At 48.5% G+C, this 13,922-nt stretch overlaps 2 protein-coding genes across 4 annotated transcripts; one reads left to right on the top strand and one right to left on the bottom strand.

The window, feature by feature from the left end:
- Positions 1 to 4,160: 4,160 nt before the first annotated feature.
- On the top strand, positions 4,161 to 4,331 carry LOC307107033 (small ribosomal subunit protein uS14-like; the record flags this gene model as incomplete). Its single annotated transcript, XM_079783916.1, has 1 exon — positions 4,161 to 4,331. One exon carries the CDS (start codon positions 4,161 to 4,163, stop codon positions 4,329 to 4,331), a length of 171 nt encoding a protein of 56 aa, XP_079640042.1.
- On the bottom strand, positions 4,184 to 13,850 carry SPEF1 (sperm flagellar 1). Of its 3 annotated transcripts, XM_079783914.1 has the most exons (8): positions 10,540 to 13,850; positions 9,316 to 9,427; positions 8,807 to 8,963; positions 8,565 to 8,604; positions 8,374 to 8,434; positions 8,106 to 8,229; positions 7,904 to 8,007; positions 4,184 to 4,288 (listed from the first exon to the last, which is right to left on the bottom strand). In XM_079783914.1, the coding sequence occupies exons 1-8, from the start codon at positions 10,646 to 10,648 to the stop codon at positions 4,267 to 4,269; spliced, it is 729 nt and encodes a 242-aa protein (XP_079640040.1). In that variant the 5' UTR covers positions 10,649 to 13,850; the 3' UTR covers positions 4,184 to 4,266. The 3 variants fall into 3 exon arrangements, with proteins under 3 accessions (XP_079640040.1, XP_079640041.1, XP_079640039.1); XM_079783915.1 differs by lacking the exon at positions 4,184 to 4,288 and having other exon boundaries at positions 7,166 to 8,007; XM_079783913.1 differs by lacking the exons at positions 4,184 to 4,288; positions 10,540 to 13,850 and having other exon boundaries at positions 7,166 to 8,007; positions 9,316 to 10,484.
- Between the last annotated feature and the right edge of the window lie 72 nt (positions 13,851 to 13,922).

The following is a 13,922-nucleotide window of genomic DNA, read 5'->3' as shown; positions in this document are numbered from 1 at the left end:
CCAAAGAGGTCCAGAAAAAGGGAAACTACCTTGACATTCCAAAGGTATGTTATCATAGATGCCAAAAGACAATAAACAGGCTCAACTAAGGTAAGGATTGACCTTTGTGCCCTAGCCAGTTTGGCTCAGTGGATAGAGCGTCATCTTGTGGACCGAAGGGTCCTGGGTTCAATACTGGTCAAGGGCACATGCCCAGGTTATGGGCTCAATCCCCACTAGGGGACGTGCAGGAGGCAGCCAATCAATGATTCTCTCTCATCATTGATGTTTCTATCTCTCTCTCCCTCTCCATTCCTCTCTGAAATCAATAAAAATATATTTTTTAAAAAGAAAAAATATATTAACCTTTGTCAGTGAAGATTCTAGCCTAGCCTAGGACTTGACTACCCACCATAAACTGCTTTTAGTTAAAAAGTTTTCATTTCAGACCATTCTATGTGGTTATTTTAGGTCTCTGAGTAGGTAAGGCCACTACACAGGCCTCCCCTGAGCTTGTCAGGTTTAGTACATGGCCCCTTTTCATCTAAAAATTGTACTCCCATGTCTATTCTATTCTTCAAGCTATAAAATTGGCAGACAGTGGGCCCAAAACTGCATTTGTATTTAGTTTAGCTCAGGTGGGCTTTTAAAAATTCTAATTTTTCTTTTCTTCCTCTTCCTCCCCTCCCTCTTTCTATTCTTCCTCTTCCTCTATTTATTTCTCTTGAAATATCAGAAGATCTAACAAGATGGACTCACATTCCAGCCTGACACCAAAGACTGGCACACCAATTTGCCATAGTTCCCACCAATCCCTATTTTCTCACATTCATTTTCTCTTAAATTTTTATTAATTTCAGAGAGGAAAGTAGAGGAAGAGAGAGATAGAAACATCAATGATGAGAATCATCCATTGGATGCTTCCTGCATACCCCCTACTTGGGATCAAGCCCAAAACCCAGGCATGTGCCCTGTCCAGGAATTGAACTGTGATCTCCTGGTTCATGGATCAAAGCTGGACCACTGAGCCATACTGGGCTTCTCACATTAATTTTGCCTTCTGGATCTGTGAAGATACTTGATTTCATATACCTTCCTTATGCTACCTTCCCACCTGGAATGCCCTTCCTACTCTCCTCTCATGGGCAAAACTCATCCTCCCTTCAAGAACAAGGCAAGGCCTGCCTTTTTATGTCTTTCTAGCTAACTTCAAATCCATCCCTGGCTCTTTCCAACACAGACTAGCTGTTGACTGTGGACTGTCTGGTGCCACAGCAGTCCTTCTCTGATCCGTGATTTAGCTTTTTGTGTTTTCAGTTTCCTGCCATCAACCATGATCCCATAGTATTAAATGGAAATTTCCAAAAATAAACTGCTCATGAGTTTTAAACTGTGCACCATTCTGAGTGCGCAAAGAAGTCCTGTGCTGTCCTGCTCCAACCTGCCCATTATGTGAATTCACACTATATATGCTACCCACCCATTAGTCACAGTAGTCAACTCTGTTATGAGATTGGTATCAGAGGGACCACCGTCACATAACTTTTAGTACAGTATCCTATCTAATAAAGAGGGAATATGCAAGTTGACCATCACGCCATCACAAAGATGGCAGCACACATAGCCACAAGATGATGGCTCTCAGTCCCCTCAGCCCCACCGGAGTCCCCCAGTCCCAGGGGGCAGCAGGCGTGCCACTTGCCTGCTGCTGGAGTCCCCCAGTCCTTTCAGCCCAGCCGGGGTGGGGGGGCAGGAGGCGCACAGTGCGGCCAGACCTGCCCTCAGCTCCCCAGCCGCCCAGGGCAGGCCTGAGGCGCAGGCAAGCCTCAGATGGTGGCTGCCCAGCTGCCCAGGGCCGCCTGAGGCTCAGGTAACCAGAACCAGCCGAGGCTTGCGCTGCCGGCAGTGGCAGCAGCAGAGGTGTGATGGGGGTGTCGCCTTCCCCTGATTGCCGGGTTGCCTCCACCCCTGAGGGCTCCCAGACTGTGAGAGGGGGCAGGCCAGGCTGAGGGACCCCCTCCAGTGCATGAATTTTCATGCACCGGGCCTCTAGTATTGTTATAATTGTCCTATTTTATTATTAGTTATTATTGTTATTAATCTGTTACTGTGCCTAATTTATAAATTAATTTTTATCATAGCTATGTATGTGTAGGAAAAAACAGTATGTGTAGGGTTTGGTACTCTCCGAGGTTTCAGGCATCCTCTGGGGGTCTTAGAAGGTAACCCCTGTGGATAAGGGGGGACTACTGTATGTTGTAGTGTATATTCTAGTACATGTCTTGGTAAACATATGGATGCATTTCTCTTGAGTATATATTGAGGAATGGAATTGCTGGAACATAGCTGTGGTGGTTTTATAATATACCAATTTAGAACGAACTACATTTCCCAGAATTCTCTTGTATGTTTCTAATTAGGGTGGTCCACAACAGACATTTTTGCATGAGATTCGGAGGATAGAAGAAAAGCAGTGGCTATATTGGTTTTTACACCTGCAAGGTCTAGAGCTCCTGCCTATCTATGTTGTTGCTGATCTGCTGGCTCATCTCATTGGCATGGTAGCACCCAGGCCCATAACTGCCCCACCTTGCCCTGGATCCTCCTTCAGCTTCTCTGACTCCTGGACCAGATAGGAAAGGGCACCGACTTCTCAAGCACGACACCGACATCATCAAATTTGGAGGCCGTGGGAACTAACATGAGTTCCAGTTTTTTCTCAAGGACTCCAGCTTGTGCTCATGGATTCCAACTCATCCGTTCTCTTCCCCACTTTATATCCATCCTCCCTTCCCAACTGCCTGACCTGTGAACTTTGAGCTCCAGAATCAGATGCAAAACAACAGCCTACAGAGCCTCTTTAACAGTTACCTGACGCCAAGTCCCTGTAACAAATTCTTTCTGCTTCTCTGATTGAACTCACACAATAGCATAGGCATATGCTTAATTTTATATGAAACTGCCAAACTGTTCTGAAATGTTTGTACTTACACTCTCAGCAGAGTATGAGAGTTCCAGTAGCTTCACATCCTCATCAATATAAAAATTAGCAATTTTTTAAAAACACAACACTGCAAACCAAAGCAGGGCAATGGGCCCCCAGACGTCAGCCTTTGCTCTGAACCATGCTCTTGGAGATGACAATTTCACAATATCTACCAAGATTGCAAATACATGTACTCTTTTTTTTTAATATGTTTTTATTGATGAGAGAGAGAGAAAGAGAGAGAGAGAGAGAGAGAGAGAAACATCAATGTGAGAGAGAAACATTGATTGGTTGCCTCCCAAACATCCCCTGGGCATGTCTCCTGACCAAGAATCTAACCAGCAACCTTTCAGTGCACAGGACAACATTCAACCAACTGAACCACACCAGCCAGGGCAAATACATGTATCCTTTGACCGAACAACCCCAGTTCTAGAATTTATTGTGCAGATATACTTGTACACGACATTAAATCATGAATGTGTGAGGTTTTTCATTGTTGTATTCTTAATAAAAGATTAAAAATAAATCAAGTGTCCATAGAGGACTGATTAAATTTGGTAGAGACAATAGAATTTTATTTGGAAGTTTTCAATGTACATACTGTTATGGAAAAATCTTGCATTAGTCAAGGTTCTCCAGAGAAACAGAACCAATGGGAGGCAGAGATAGATGAGTTAGCTCATGCAATCATGGAGGCTGGCAACTTGCAAGATCTGTAGGATGAGTCAGCAAGCTGGAGTCCCAGGAGAGCCATGGTTTAGTTCCAGTCCAAAGGCTGGCAGGCTCAAGACCCAGGAAGAATTCATGCTTCAGTTAAAGTTCAAAGGAAAAAAAAAAATTAAAAGCCCATCTCCCAGTTCAAAGGCTGTCAGGCAGGAGGAATTCTCTCTTACTCAGGGAAGACACAGCTTTTTTATTCTATTCAGGCCTTCTTCAACTGATTGGAAGAGGCCCCCTCACACCAGGGAGAACAACCTGCTTTACTCAGACTATCCATTTAGATGTTAATCTCATCCAAAAACACCCTCACAGAAAATACCCAGAATAACATTTGGCCAAATGTCTGGGCACCCTGTGGCCCAGTCCAGTTGGCACATAACATTGACCATCACATATCTAAAAGAGATCGCGTTGAGTGGAAAATCAAGATACAGAAAAGAGCCTTTTGCCTTGTTGCTACAGAGAGAGCAAGATGGGTCACCAGCAACTCTACTGGAGCCATCTGAGGAAACTCGGCCAGGGTTCTCCTTCTTGCCGCGTCTGCTCAAACCGCCACAGTCTGATCCGGAAATACGGCCTCAACATATGTCGCCAGTGTTTCTGTCAGTACGCGAAGGACATAGGCTTCATTAAGTTGGACTAAGTGAACTTCCATGAATGGGTCATTCAAGACATCTACCTTATGACAGAATGCTATCTTTTTGTACGTAAAATAATTTTTTAAAAACCTTCAGAAAATACAGAAAAGAGTGGGTAATCTGCTTCCCCTTTATGTTAAAAAAGATGAGGGTAAGATAACAATAAATGTGCATATTTGCTTGTATTCACATTAAGATACTATGGAAGAATATGCAAAACTAAAGAAAAAGGTTATCTATTGGAGGTGTGGGGGACCAAGGAGAGTTTTCACTTTTTATGTTTTTGAAAAATATATATTTTTAAATATTTTTATTGATTTCAAAGAGGAAGGGAGAGGGAGAGAGAGAAACATCAATGATGAGAATCATTGATCAGCTGCCTCCTGCACGCTCCACACCGGGGATTGAGCCTACAACCTGGGCATGTGCCCTGACCAGGATTCGAATCTGTGACCTCTTGGTGCATGGGTCAACGATGCTCAATCACTGAGCCACACCAGGCAGACTTATATGTTTTATAATGATGTGTTTGATCTATTCAAAACATTAAGTAACAAAAAATGTTAAATGCCTTTTTATGTGCCTTTCCCCTTCTAGGATTGTGAAAATGGGGTACAAATCATGTTTTATAGTCATCCTTGTGTTCCTGGTATTTAGTACATAGTAGACACTCAATAAACATTTGAGGAACTAATGAATGAATGAACCAGAAGAAATCTGATTTAGTGTGGATCAGAAAGGGTAGGGGAGTGAGGAGCAGAGTGGGAGAAATATGGTAGTGGCTGTCAGAAGGGAAGTTTAGAGAACAAGAGAGAGGTTTAAAGATGAGTTATAGACATAATGTGAGATGTAGTCCACCTTCATATTTGTTCCCAAGAAACATTCAATAAAATTCTCCACTGCTTTTGGTGTTTGATCTATAGGGTTTTGAGATATTAAAACAGACTCAGGCATATCTGGATAGTAGAAATAGGGTGGGGGGACTCAAGGAGGAAGAACCTCCAGGACCTGGACTAGCCTCTGCTAATGGAGGTCAGCAGACTCTTAAGGGGGTAACCCCAATCGCTGAACCTGCATTCTGGTTCCATTGTGCTCCTGTCAGGCAGAACCATGCCCTACCCCACACCCTGATCCTCAGACCCCTCTACAAACCATTCCTTCCAGCTCCACACACAGGAGCATGCAAATACGGTCCATGGATGAAAGGTTTAGAGAACAGAACACTGGAGACCCAATGCAGACTATGGAGAGAGAACAGTGCTAGACTGGGTCAATATGTGTACAGGCTGCGGTTAATTTGGGTAAGACGGAGAACAAGGCTGAAGCCAGTGTTTAACCTAAGACCAGGCTGAGTGCCAGGGAAGAGCACAGACCAAGGTCAGGAATATTCATCAGTTTTTATTTTTATAATTTAGGAACTCAGGTAAATAGAATTGGATACCACATAATCCTTGTGTGTGTGTGTTGTTGTTTTTTTAATGATTCAGAACAATAAATAACCTCACACTTGTTTCTCCCCACTTATGAACTTGTTTCAGCCCATTTATGAACACTTGTAAACCCACCACTTGCCCCAAGAACTAAAACATTACAAATAACTTATATCTACTAATGTGCCTCTTGCATCTCTGCCCTCTGCTTTCTCTCAGAAGTAACCCCTATCCTAGATTTTATCCTCCGTTCCTTTTTCCTCCTTGTCGCCAGCTTCTAAAATGGCTTCCATTGATCTCTGCCTCCTGGTATTCAAACCTATGTGTTCCTCTCCCCTTGAATGTTGGCTGGATCTACTGACTTATTTCAAATAAATAGAATATGACAGATGTGATGGATGTCACTTCTGTAATTGCATTAGATAAGACTATAACTTCCACTTTGCTAGCATCTAACTCTCTCCCTTGCTGGATGACGAGGAAATGAGGGCAGCCACCAGCCAACAACCAGCAAGAAACTGAAGCCCTCACTCCAACAGTCCACAAGAAACTGGACTCTATCGACAACCAAATGAACTTGAAAGTGAGTCCCTCCCCAGTCAAGCCTTCAGATGAGACTACACCTCTAGTTAACACTTTGGTTGCAGCCTTGTGAGGAACCCTGAGGCAGAGGATCCAGCTAAGCCATCCCTGGACTCTTGAGCAACAGAAAATGTGAGATAATAAATGCTGTTTTAAGCCTTTAAGTGTGTGGTAATTTGTTACACAGTAACAGATAACGAAAACAAGTTATTTTCACTTCTTTTGCTATTACAAAATGTATTGCTATGAACATTGCTATACATGTGCCCCAGAACACAGAACACGAAGCTTAAGTTTCTCCTGGGTATATGTTGCATATATGCCTAGGAACAGAATTGTAGGGGGTTTAGGATTTACAAATGTTCAATGTTACTGGTCAGAGTTAGGGTCACACCATGGCCATGGTGTCTTACTCAGGGTTGGGAGTCAAGCTTGTCTTCAGCCCATAAAACTTGGGATCAGTCTGTGAGCAGGGTTGAGAGTCATACAGAGGACACATTTAGGAGTCAGTCCATGGGCATGGTTTAGGGTGAGTATGTGGCTACATTTGGAGAGAATCTGAAATCTGGGTTTGGACAGAGTTGGAGGAGACTGTAAGGGTGGATTTGGGGGTCAGTCTAGTAAGGCCAGAGTTAGAAGTCAGACTCTCCTAGTGCAAAAGACTTAACAATGTAGTATCATCAACCTACAAAGCAGTGGCCACCCAGGGCCCAGCTGCCCACAAGGTATGACCCATTCTGGGCGTAAAAGGCCCTGAAGGGGTGAAGGGTGCAGCAAAAGGGAGGCAGGACCTCACTGCCCACAAGGATCCAGGCAGAGAGAGAAGGTTAGCACAAGAAAGAGAGCACAATGCTTTTAATGGGGGCAGCCTTGTCCCATATTTCCCAAATATTCTCAACTATACCTAATGGGAGGGGAGGGCGATTCGGTGTAGGCACAGCAGAGGTCTTCCCCACACCTGGCTGAACCCACTCCTCCTCCCTTCCTCTCCAGCAGCTGCCCTCCTCCAGCCTCCAGATGGGTCCCAGGTGAGCACCCAGGAGAGGCCAGGGACTCCCTGAGCTGCCGGGGGCAGCTTCCCCATGACCCAGGGCACAAAGAACTAGCCTAGATGGAGACATCACTGTTCTCACAGCTGGATGGGGACCCGGTTCTAGTGGTGCGGACCCAGTGGGGGGACCATCCCCCAAAGCCCAGCACAGGGAGCTCCAAAGTGGAGCCCCTGGTGTCTCTCACTGCTTTGGGGTACACACCAGGTCTCCGCACACGGTTTCTGGGTTCTGGAAAGTGGTCCATTCTCCTGATCCGGATGGAGTGGAAGGACGTGGCTCAGTTCCGTGCTCAGATGTAAGGGCTCCTGTCCCACCGCCCACTCACCACGCTCACCCTCACCCTAAGGGAGGGGCTCCAGGAGGCTCTTAGGAGCAGCTGGATCCGCCCACCTGCCCGCCCCCTTAGCCCGCGTTCTGTGGGTGCGTGGGCTGTTCTGCGGGCGGGTCCGCCTTTTCGGGGCTCTGGCAGATACTGGGGCATCCCTGCACGTCCTGAGCAGCTGCTCTGCTCACCGCTGCTTCCGTTCGGCTTGCTGGAGCCGGCGGGAGAGGTCGTCGATGCGCACGTTCTTGAGCTGAAGCAGGTGCTCCAAGCGCCGCACCTTCATCTGCAGGACCTGGGCGGCCGGCCGCGCAGAGGTCAAACCCAGGGACCCACGGCCCTCATCCCGTCCTCCACAGGCCCCGAGCCCCCGCACCTTCCCAGGGCTCTCACCTGCACAGTCTCCTGCGAGGCCAACAATTCCTGCTCCTTTTCAGCAATCTGGAGGATGAAGCTTGGGTCCCCGTGCTGCATCTGGCTATACCCCGGACGCCGAGGCACCGGCTGCCGGCCCCCCCTGGGGTGGGAAGCAGCTTAGGGGAGGCCTGGCCCTCATCTTTCCAGTGCCCCTTGGCCAGGTCTCCCCACTCCCCTGCCCCATTCCTGCCTTCTCTACCTCCTTACCTGGTCTGGTAAGGTCAGGAACTCCCAGTTTCCTTACCTGAGCTGCCCCCCTCCCTGGGGGTCCTGGGCACCTTCCCCTCGGGCCTTCTGGGACAAACCTGAGAAGAGGTAAGTGGTGGAGTAACCCTTCTGGAGTCCTATTTTCCTGTCTTTCCCTCCTCCCTCCCCACAAGGAAGGAAAGGAGGAAAGCTCCCCCTGGGAGGGAGGAAAAGTAAAAGCCACTTTACCCACATCCATGTAGCCACTGCCATCCTGGGGAACCAGCTCCTAAAAGAACCCCCGGGGTCCACTGTGAGCTCATGCTCGCCCATCCCCAAAGGGCCCCGTGTCCCTTCCACCCACCGCCCCCCAGGCCAGGCTCCCTTTAAGCAGGCACCCTTCTTCCACACTTATCGCCAAGGTGGGGGCTTTCTGCAGGCTGGGAAGCTCCCTCGGAGCAGCGGGAGGAGAAGTCTGGGTAGGGTGGCACCTGTAAGGAGCCCGAGCCCTGCTTCCTGCGTCTCCGCCGCTCTTCCAGGCGCTGCCTCAGTGGAATGAGCACCAGCTCCACCACGCCCGGGGTGCACTGCACGATCTGGTGCATCACGTCCTCCGGCACCGAGAAATTCAGCTTGTTCAGCACCTTCCTGGAGGGCAGACACGGGGATGGCAGACCAAGTCCTTAGGAAATGAAGTGAGGGAGGTGGGGGGAGGGAAGAAAAGGGGTGCAGCAGTTGCTGGGCTAAGTGCACAGCCCAGGGGGAATGGAAGAGCACCATACCTGAGCCCTGTTCTTGGGTGTCCCAAGTTACCTTTCACCTCCCCAGTAGAAGAGTCCCTTAATGTTGTCACCAGACAATTCTGTCTGTCTGTCTGTCTGTCTGTCTGTCTGTCTGTCTGTCTGTCAGACTATAGGAGGTGGAGGGGCTGGGGCAGCCCTTCCTGGGAGCCCAGGGTAGGGGCTAGAAATCCTGCTAGTGCACCCAGATATTCTGCTACCTGTTCAGGTGACCCCAGTTGCTGAGCTTCTGCTGGAGAGAGTTGGCAGGGACATAATTGTGCATCTCCACCATCTTGGGGAAGTAAAACTTGATGACTTCTGCAACCAGGACTGAAGGAGTAGGAGTGGGAGCAGACATGGAAGATGCGGGGATGGGAAAGGGAGAAGAGGAAGAGAGAACAAATGGGTGGAATGGGAGAATCATGGATGGCAGAGTGGTGGGGCCAAGTGGAGAGGTGGAGGTGTGGAAATGGAAAAGGATGATAGGAAGAGAGGGGCGAAAGAGGACAGGGGAGAGTGGGGAAAAGGAAGTGAGATCAGTGATCAGCTGGAGACTAAGCCTCCAGCATACTCCAGAGGGGCTATATTCCTTCCCCATTAACTCAGGGCATTTGAAAACTGTGGTCTCCGATGTTCTAATAGAGAAGGGATCTCCAGGGGAGCCCTTCAGGATCCTGGGTCTCCATCCTAGGCATTCCTATGGATACACACACACACACACACACACACACTTTAACACCAAAGTCCCAGGAGAAAGTCACAGACTCACACGGACATATGTGATAAGATCCCTTTACAGATATGCACATAGGATAGGATGTGTAGATACACAGGATACATACCTGTCCAGACACACATAGCACACACACACACTACACACATGTCCAAGCACACATACAGCACACATGCAAACACACAGAGATGGACACATACACATATTTCCATCACTGGAGTTCCAAGAGACAGTCACCAACATACACACGAAAGCACAGAGAGTCACACATTAAAATCCCAGGAGACAATCTTAAACACACAGACACCTACACAATCACAAAGCAACACATATGCACACAAGACTCCCCTACATACATACAGGACAAAATGTGTCAATACACATATGAGCACACACACACACTCTGACTCCCATGAGATAAACATATAGAATATAGCAATGTGCATGCACACACGCAGAGATGCAAAGATACATACACAGATATGCATCTTAGTCATTAAGTCCCATGAGAGAATCACTGACACACACTCAGACTCTTTTCTGCAATTGAAGAGTCACTGACACACACTCAGACTCTTTTCTGCAGTTAGATAGACAACCCCGCAAACATGCACACCACACACGTACACAAGCATAACGATATGTTTGCACAAAGACCCCTTATACACGTGCATTCAGGACAGAAATGTGGACATACACAGGCGCACACCTCCGTCACTGAAGTCCCGGGAGAGATTTCTCTTGGGCCGGGACAGAGGGATGTTGTCTATCCACAGGTACAGCTGGTGCAGCGCCTCCTCGTCCACACTGCCCGCCATTAGCACCCTCGGCAAAGGCAGGCTGATCCAGCCGCAGCGTCCAGTCCCAAACTCACGGCCGCTCAAGCGTCTCCTCCCTCGCCGCCGAGGGCGTCCAGACCCGCTTCTGCCTCTCTAACCCGGAGACTCCCGTCCCAGCTGGGAGAGGCCATATTGTTTTCTGAAACCATGACAACCATCCTTGACTCCAGAGAGCAGAGGCTTCTGGGAGTTGTAGTTCGTCCCGGTTACCTCCTATCAGGCCTCCAGATTTGAAAAGGCGATTATAGGTGGCCTTGTCTTCCCCGTCTCCCAAGAAGAAATAATTTTTGCCCACGCCACCTGAGGACCAGCTACTGGCTCACTCTGGGTCCTTCCAAAGTCAACCAGGCCCCCAGAACCCTACACCAGCACCTCCAGGGCTGGGACCTCCTTCTGGATTATTTAGCGGTCAGTCCCAAGTGAAGGCAGCATCTGCTGCTTCCCATCTGGACTTCGTGATAGTACCTCCTTGCTGGATCCCTCCTCAAAGCTCTGTGCTCACAGGTCCATCCCCACTCTACCCCGCCGCCCCCCACCATTCCCCATCCCAGTCCCAGCAGTATCCTGGTGGGGCATTTAGTGCGAAACCCAGACTCCCAGGGAGAACACCAGAGCTCAAGGCCAGTGCCTTGGGCAGGTCATTTAACTCCTCCCTATTAACCTCCTTTGTAAAATACTGATAGTCCTCACCTATTTGTTTCAATGGGGTAATAGGGAGGAGAATAGGAAGGGTATATACAGACCTGTATTTGTATGGGGACTGCTGGAACAGGAGTTTATAGATATAAGAGCTGCAAGAACTCCACATCCCTCATCTCCATCCAAAAAGCTATTCTTCCATGGGTTAGAAATTGACTTCAGCAACCAGTTCCATTTCAAGAGGGCTACCTTTTGCAGGATTAGGAAGATGGGTGCTTCCTTAGTAAAAGGGCGCAGAGTATAAGTAAACAGCAACTTCAAGGGTCATCCGGGGGAGAACGCTTGCTTCCACACTAGCGGTGTAGCTTTGGGCGCATTACTGGACCCTCCCTGTGCCTGTTTTCTCATGGTTTTACCTACCTCCTAGGGGCTTTGTAAGCAACCAAAGTGCTTAGCACAGCACGTGAGATGTGGTGTTATCAAAAATGAGGTGATCTGCCCTAGCCAGTTTGGCTCAGTGAATAGAGCATCCGCCTGCGGACTAAAGGGTCCCAGGTTTGATTCCGGGCAAAGGCACATGCCTGGGTTGCAGGCTGGATCCCCCCAGTAGGGGGCGTGCAGGAGACAGCCAATCCATGTTTTTCTCTCATCATTGAGGTTTTTCTCTCTCTCCCTTACTCTCTGAAATCAATAAAAAATGTATATAATATTTTTAAAAATGAGGTAATCTTAGTTGCAGCAGAAGAGGTGTTCTTATAGGCAGGAGACAAATGGAAAGGATTTGCCTTGTTATTTGAGGTCAGGGGCTTGGATTGGCCAGGGCCCCCTGGGGAGAAGGCTACTGCTCCCACCTACTTACCCCGGAGCAGGCCAGGAGGTAGGCTGGTCTCCCTCAGGACTTTCTGGTCTCCTCTCCAAGGCATAGATGGGGCTGGGGAGAATGACAGTGAAGGGAATCCCTACGACTTTTTGCTGTCACTTAGTTTCAAAGCCTTCCAAGGCCTAGAAGGGATCTCTGTGTCCGGAGTGCGGAAAGGCAAGGGTGGAGCAGTGACTCCACGGTCTGTTTTAAAGTTGTGAATGAAAAGGGGCCTCATCCCTAACCTGACTAACTCAGGCCAGGCCTGCTTGGCGGCCTTGCAAACTCAGAGACCTAAAGTAACCACAAAGGATGGTCTGAAATCAAAACGTTTTAAATTAAAAAACAGGCTATGGTGAATAGTCATGTCCTAGGGCCAGGATATTCCCTGACAAAGATCAACTTTGATCTTAACTGAGCCTATTGTCTTTTTGCATCTATGATAAACATACCTTTGGAAAGTCAGGGTAACTTTGTAACTTCCCTTTTTTCTGGACCCCTCAGGGCACAACCAATGCACCTGAGCAAAACCACAAATTCCCTCATTGTTATCCTGTTCATTGTTGACTGTTAACTATCCCTATCCACCCCAGTAAAAAGAAGCATGTGTCTATCCTTTTACTTTCTACCCAATCCCAGAGGTTTCCCCGCTTTGCTTTCTCCTGCCTCCCTAATCTACCACCAATAGATGTCATGTAACCCACTTATGCCTCCTCCTTTGATTGTAATTTATAAAACAAGGCAAAAAACTGCCATTCTCTGGAGCATTCTCTCAATATGTTGATATTCTGCTTCCCAATAATTTGGCTCAAATAAACTCACAAAAATTATTTAGATTTGAATGTTTCTTCGTTAGCAAAATCATACATAGAGGCCTTGCCTTTCTAGAAGAGACCACACCCCGGGCAGGCAGGAGACAAGATTACCTGGATAGCCCCCCTAACCCCTTAACATTCTAGGGTGGAGAGAGGAACTGCAAGGAGGTGGGGGTGGGGAGGGAACCACAGGGGTGATATGCCAGCCCTAGCCAAGGTGGGAAAACCGGTTTGGGGCCCAGAGCTGCCTGCCCTGCTCAAGCTCAGGCCCTGCACTAGGTGGAACCGCTGGGGCCTGAAGGCCTCAATGCTGGAGGGCCAGGAAGGCCAGGCTGGCCCTGAAATAAAGAAAGGGGGTAGGATCATCAAGGGGCCCGTTTTCACCTTTGGACTGGGGGGCCTCCTGGAGGGTACCGCAAAGGGAGTTGCTAATTCATTTTCAGTTTCCTGGGGGGTGCAATCTCTCCCCAGTAATATCACCTTTCTCCTGCCACTGTCCCCAAGGACAGCCACTAGGCTTGGAGACGCCCTCTGGAGGTACCTGTATGCCCCTCAAACTCCAACCTGGAGCATAGGAGCTTCCCTAACACCGCTTTCTTTCTGCCCTCTGGCCCCACTCCTGCAACAACTTTTAATGAGCCTTGAGAGGCCTAGTTCCCAGGTGCCTATAGTTCAATTTAGCCCAACAGAGACTGCAGCTCCCTCCCTCCTGTCCGTCAACTGACCCCAAGCTTCTCTCTAACCCCAAAGCAGTACAAGGCCTGGCTTCCTCAAAGCCATGCTCAGGCAGGTGCACTGAAGACCCCTTCCTCCCCAAGTCTAGATCGCATTTAGACACAGAGGTGGCCTCTCGCCCTAGTCAGGGCCTAGGCTGCGGCCACTCACTCAACACCTGCTTTCATGTCCCACCAGAGCAAGGAACAAAGGAAACTGGGAAAGT

This window comes from Cnephaeus nilssonii (assembly GCF_951640355.1).
Source record: "Cnephaeus nilssonii genome assembly, chromosome: 11".
NCBI classification, from domain to species: Eukaryota; Metazoa; Chordata; class Mammalia; order Chiroptera; family Vespertilionidae; genus Cnephaeus; species Cnephaeus nilssonii.
This window is presented reverse-complemented; position numbering and strand designations above follow the sequence as displayed.

Bases quoted from the DNA above. Each gene is read 5' to 3' on its own strand.
- SPEF1 (XM_079783913.1), bottom strand. From the start codon at position 9,695: ATGGGGAAGGAATATAGCCCCTCTGGAGTATGCTGGAGGCTTAGTCTC. The intron at 8,605-8,806 runs GTGCCACCCTAC...GGGTTCTTTTAG, and splicing joins AGGGCTCGGGCTCCTTACAG to GAGCTGGTTCCCCAGGATGG. The intron at 8,435-8,564 runs GTAAAGTGGCTT...ACCTCTTCTCAG, and splicing joins CAGTGGCTACATGGATGTGG to GTTTGTCCCAGAAGGCCCGA.